Source organism: Pundamilia nyererei, unplaced genomic scaffold (genome assembly GCF_000239375.1).
Source record: "Pundamilia nyererei isolate P.nyererei 1_Seehausen unplaced genomic scaffold, PunNye1.0 scaffold00300, whole genome shotgun sequence".
In the NCBI taxonomy this organism is placed as follows: Eukaryota; Metazoa; Chordata; class Actinopteri; order Cichliformes; family Cichlidae; genus Pundamilia; species Pundamilia nyererei.
The window spans coordinates 522,838-529,020 of NW_005187701.1; the positions used below are offsets into that span (position 1 = coordinate 522,838).

At 39.9% G+C, this 6,183-nt stretch overlaps 1 protein-coding gene across 1 annotated transcript; it reads left to right on the forward strand.

The window, feature by feature from the left end:
- The first annotated feature begins 2,429 nt into the window (after window positions 1-2,429).
- On the forward strand, window positions 2,430-5,781 carry cxcr2 (chemokine (C-X-C motif) receptor 2). Its single transcript, XM_005751127.2, has 2 exons — window positions 2,430-2,489; window positions 3,950-5,781. Exons 1-2 carry the CDS (start codon window positions 2,430-2,432, stop codon window positions 5,009-5,011), a joined length of 1,122 nt encoding a protein of 373 aa, XP_005751184.2. The 3' UTR covers window positions 5,012-5,781.
- Window positions 5,782-6,183: the final 402 nt, after the last annotated feature.

Here is a 6,183-nt window from a genome sequence, read left to right on the forward strand (position 1 = left end):
ATATAGCTGGACTGAAAGATATATATGTATATATATATATACATATATAGCGAAATGCCCCCCTGGTGCATTTATAAGAATATAATCTGAAAGAGATCTAAATCTAGGAATTAAAAATAAATAATAACTTGCTAAATTTGGGTAAAATTAGGAGATAAATAGGTACAATTACTAACTATACAATACTATAATAATAACTATACAATACTAACTATACAAAAAAGACACGACAAAGACACTACGAAGTGGATTGTGCAGTAGGTATTGAATACTAGGTTCAAGTTATGGTCAGGATATTGTAGACAAGACATGTGCAAGATGGAAAATGTGCAGATATAGTATAATTTAGATGTGTGTTCTGTAACTATGTGACCGAGTGCAAATAAGCATATTGTTCCCAGGTCCAGTCTGTAGTGGGTTTGTGGAAGTTTTGTTGTTTTTAAGTCTTTTGGTGAGTATTGTAAGGTGTTTGTGAAAGTCTTTGTGTATATCAGTCCTTCGGTGGTAGTTAGTTGAGAGCTCTGACTGCTTGGGGGAAGAAGCTTTTGCAGTGTCTGGCCATTACGGTTCTGATCCTGCAAAACCGTCTGCCAGATGGAAGGAGGGAGAACAGTGCGTGTGAGGGGTGGAAAGTGTCCTTCACTAAGCTGTTCAAACGTCGGATGATGTGTCTGTCGTAGAGTTGGGAGATGGATGGGAGAGGGCCTCCAATGATCCTCTCTGCTGTCCTCACTATCTGCTGCAGAAACTTCATTTCAGCAAAAATGCATTTCCTGTACCAGAAGGTGATGTAGCAGGAGAAGATGTTCTCAGTGGTTCCATGGTAAAATGATGGGAGGATGGGAGGAGGAAGACTTGCCTTCTTCAGTTTCCTAAGAAAGTAGAGACGTTGTTGGGCTTTCTTCGTGATGGTGATGTTCAGGTTTCAGGAGGAGTCATCTGATATGTGCACACCCAGGAACTTCACACTGTGGACCATCTCAACAGCAGACTGTTGATGTGCAGTGGAGTGTGGGCCATTAAGCTCTTCCTGAAGTTAACAGCCATCTCTTTAGTCTTCTGAACATTTACAGGCAGGTTGTTATTCTGACACCAGTCCACCTGGTGTTGTACCTCCTCTCTACGTTGTCATGTCAAGTTCTTGCAGATGAAGTTCTATAGAGCACGGCAGAAAAATATATCCCTATTGCCAAAGGATGTACTGAAAGGTTTTACAGTTTTAACCACTGTAAATGCAAGATTGTTTAACTATCTTCTCTGGGCATCTGTTGGGTTTTGTGGTCAGTGTTTCAGGCTAGAATCTGCTGATTAGACCAGCATGTGGTCCTACAGGTGGAGAAAGTCTTTAAATTGACACAGCAGGGTTATTATGGGAAGCGTTTACATTTAGTATGTGCTGAGTAGGTAGAAGGGTGGTCAAGGGTCACGAGGATTCACAAGTGAATGAGCTCTATGGTGGTGATGTCAGAACACTCGAGGAACATCTGTGGTGGGATGGGCCTCCTAGATAACAGTGCTATTATTCAAACTCTCATTCGACTTTCGTTTCATGTGGTCACTTTGTGTAAGAACCACAAAAGCATTGTTTAACAGTGATACTCCTGAGTGGCTAGAGGTCTCTCATTAGTCATGTATCTGTGGATCAGCTTGATGTTCCATTCAAAGGTCAAAAAAGGAACAGAATCACATTTTCTTAAAACAGGGAACTTTGTAGAAACCTTCAGGGACTGGTGCAGTAGGAGCTGCCCCCACCTCAATACAGCTAAAACCAAGGAGATAGTGATGGCTAATAGAAGATCTAGGCCATTCCAATCATCAGTCTCCATACATGGGCAGGACACTGAGGTGGTGTACTCTTATAAATATCTGAGGGTCCTATTGAAAGACAAGCTTGACTGGGCCCAAGAGTACTGATTCTCTTCACAAGAAGGGGCAGTGCCACCTCGTCTTCTTGCAGCTGCTGAGGTTTTTTGGTGTGTGATGAGATACTGAATATGCATTTGATCATACTGTGGTGGCCAGTGCTCTGTTTTAATGCTGCTGTGTGTTGGGGCCCAGCTTAATGGTCAAAAACACTAAGCAACTGGGCAAGCTGGTGAAAAAAGCCACTGAACAAACTGAAATCTATAATGGACAATGTCAGATTTAAGTCCTTTTAAACATTTTTTTTTCGTTTATTTATTTATGGTTATGACTGGAGAGATGTTTGTGCCTGGATGGAGCAGCCGGATGTTTGAATTTCAACTTGGGGATAAATAAACTATCTATCCTAAGAGTTTGAAAGCACATGATCTATTCTCTGAACACAGATAAGTGCTGCCCCCTACTGATGAAAAAATTTTAAAAAGCGCACCAGTTCAAAAATACTGTGTAATGACAACTTATCAAAAACATACTCCAAACATACTCCAAATGTTAAGTTTTAGATGATGATGATGATGATGATGAAGATGAACAAAGCTCCAGAATCTATGGAGGAGTTTCTGGATGTAAAACATTTGAAAACTTCACAGACTCTCATTGGACTATATCAGGCGCTCAACTTGTTTTTTGTTGCCCATATTGGATACAGAAAGTGAAGATAGGAAGTCTTGGGTTAGAGGTTTTATTTCTGGGGTTGGATTGCATATTACGTGAAAATTCAATAAATTCAACCACGCAAATGCAAAACTTGTGTGTCATTTGACATCCCCCTGAATTCTTAGTAAATTGGCAAATCTATATAAAGCAATATTGCAGAAGTTCTACATTTACACAGTTTTTGCTTATTCACAGTATTACATGTATACTCATGTACCAATGTATGGTAAAAGAAGAAAGAAGAAAACTTAATATCTAGTGAAGTAAAGGTGAAAGATGTGCATAACAAAATACGACGATTCCCAAGGCCACAGACATGCACACGGTAACTAAGCATCAAACAGGAAATATTAAGTTTAGAAGGTTGTTTTTTTTTGCCCTTTCTTGAAACTTCTAACAAGGAATTCCAAACAAGGCATTTTCTCTGATAAAAACACGTTACACAATAAAACAGAGGCAATAATAAGTTTCCATTTTGTGGGGAAAAACCCCCAAATGAACAATTTTGAACTTCGATGGTTAAATGCAACATGGAGTGAAAGGCAGCACTAAAATGGAAACTGAGCTCCTTATCTGATGGGGCTCTGGTGACTGTAGTAATGTAGACAATGTATTTTCCACGTGCAAATTAAAAATAAATAAATAAATAAATAAGAAGAAGAAAAAAAAACAGTTTAAAGTTTAAATTATCTACATTTTCTGCCAAAGGATCAAATTAGACAAAGTGACTTTTACATAAAGTGCCTCACTGGTATAATGTTTCCTGTCTGACATTTACCTGAGAGATCTGTCAAAATGATTTAGAAGACAACCTGTTGTCATCTTATTCATGTAGATCGCCACAGGCAGATAGTGTGTGTGGGTTTGCCCACTTCCCTCGAGCTGAACAATTTGCTAATAAAGCACCAGCAACACAGCTCTGCACAACCATTTCACAAGGACTTTAACCACATCTCTGAGCAAAAACAACACTCCTGACAAGGTGTTCAACTTGTGCACATCACAAAGAAACGATGGAGCAACAACTTTTCATACTTTTTGTTTTGAAGTGTTTTGCTCTCACCAATCAAGCTGTGAAAGGATCAGAGGTAATCAGTGGATATCTTTGACATTGGTGCACTTGTTGTGAATGTGAGCAAAAGAAAAGGGGACTATGGATGTGTGCTAGACTAAGAAATGGTTTTATTGCAAATTTTATTTCTAAATATTATGACACAATGATGACTGCAACTTGCTGCTTTATTGTTAACTTGTCTTCATCTTAGTACTACCGACTAAAATAGTTGCAATAAGCACCATCTACTTTGCACTGTACTATTTCTACCTGTATCCTAGTATTAACACATTGTTATGTTTTGCCCGCCTGCAGGTCTTCTCCAATTTGGGCAATCTCAATTTAAATTACAGCTATGACGAGGATGAAGAAATTATTTCAGAATCTTCTCCTTGCAATAAAACAGTGCCTGGATTTAACAACATGGGGATGACCATCGTCTACATTATCGTGTTTGTTTTCGCCATCGTAGGTAACAGTGTTGTTGTCTTTGTCGTTTTCAATATGAAGAAAAGTAAAACCAGCACTGACATCTACCTGATGCACCTGGCGATTGCAGACCTGCTCTTCTGTCTTACCCTGCCGTTCTGGGCTGTGAAATGTAATGCTGGCTGGATCTTTGGAAACTTCCTGTGCAAACTCCTCTCAGGCTTTCAGGAGGCATCTGCATACAGTGGCGTATTCCTGCTGGCATCCATCAGTGTGGACAGATACTTTGCCATTGTCAGAGCTACGCGGGTCCTGTCCTCCCATCACCTGTTGGTCAAAGTTATTTGCAGTATTGTGTGGCTGGTGGCTGTAATGTTGTCCTTACCTGTGGTAATTAAGAGGGAGAGCATAGATACTGAATTTGGAGTGTCCATTTGCTTTGAAAACGTTACTGGTGAAAGCAGCGATCACTGGCGAGTGACTCTACGCGTTCTGCGGCATACACTGGGCTTCTTCCTGCCTCTGGTGGTCATGGCTGTCTGCTATGGCTGGACTGTGGTGACTTTGTTTCACACACGCAACCAACAAAAGCACAAAGCTATGCGTGTCATCTTGGCCATTGTGCTGGCATTCATTCTGTGCTGGCTGCCTTATAATGTCACTGTACTGATTGACACACTCATACAGGGAGGATCTCTGGAACTGACTACATGTGAAACTCATTACACAGTGATTGCCATGCTGAGTGTCACCGAAATTCTGGCCTTCATGCACTGTGCAGTGAATCCGGTGCTGTACGCCTTTGTTGGGCAGAAGTTCCGTAACCAGCTGCTCTCAGCTCTTTACAGACACGGCCTCATCAGCAAGAGGCTCCAGATGGCTTACAGGAAGGGCTCTGCTGGCAGTGTAGGCAGCTTAAGATCCAGAAACACCTCAGTCACAATGTAAAAAAGCCCTGATGGATGATTATTTACAGGCTCAGATGGTGGTCATTTTTAAAAATGCATCTTCAACTGGTCAAATGTCCTCAAAGTGCAATGTACTAAAGATCTAGAAAGTACATTGATGCAAACCACATACACACCATCAGCCCTAAATAGCAAATTCAGAGAAAGTAATAACTAGACATGTCACGTTTTTTTACTCCATAACTGCTTTTGCAAGTCGTGTGAATTTCCAGGAACAGATATCGGGGGAGCGAATTGTCTTTTTCTTTCTTTTGCTGAGATTGAAAAGGTAGCAGAAAGCAGCATCGCTTGGCTTAAGATAAAATAGAAAACAGGAGAAAACATCTGTGTAGAACAAAATCTGGTGGTAAAAATAGTAATATGCAGATGTTTCTGGATGTTAGCATTTCACACAGCCAGTTCAGCTGTTTCCTTTGGTTAACAGGAGGATTTTGTTTTCTAAATAACTGGTCAGTATTTCTCAGTTTAACTCATTCCATTCTATTGCTAGAATTTCCAAACAACACCCAAAATGAACTTGGTTCATTAGTAACAATGTTGCTACCAGATTTGAAATAAAATAGTGAGTTCAGTGCCTCACCTGGATCTCTCGTGGTGTAACTTTTGAAGTATTATTTCAGCACGAACATTGATTACTGAATCTAAGCAGTGAGAATTCAGAGAAAAAGAACGCAGGTGTTCAAGTTAAAAAGAGAATCAGATAACATGGTTAGCACTGTCATATAGCAAGAGAGTTCTGAGAAAGAAAGTCGGGGCCTTCCTGTGTGGAGCTTGCCTTGTCTGCCAGGGTTTCCTCTGGACACACTGGCTTTCTCCCACAGATATTCATGTTAACTTGTGCTGTAAATCACTTTAAGTGTTTAATAAAACCATAAAAGTGGTATAGAAATTTTAGTTTGACAGGTTTTGTGCTTTGAGCATTCACAAAAATATTGTTGCTGTACATGTTCTAATGACGCTTTAGTGTGTTTGTTCATTAAGAATAAAAAACATTTAAAAATCCAGTGTTGATGTGATATTGTGCACATTATTCTGAGGCTGTCCAGTAAATATTTTTACCTTATTCTACGCAGTAGTGGAGAAAAAAAGTCTCAGTCTGATATTATCTTTCACACAGGAAGAAGCAGTGGTGAAATCTGCCGTCTGTTTCAA

What these genes read in the sequence shown, in the direction of transcription:
- cxcr2 (XM_005751127.2), top strand. Translation starts at nt 2,430, where the DNA reads ATGATGATGATGATGATGAAGATGAACAAAGCTCCAGAATCTATGGAG. An exon ending in CTATGGAGGAGTTTCTGGAT is followed by an intron (nt 2,490 to 3,949) that starts GTAAAACATTTG and finishes GCCCGCCTGCAG; the next exon opens with GTCTTCTCCAATTTGGGCAA.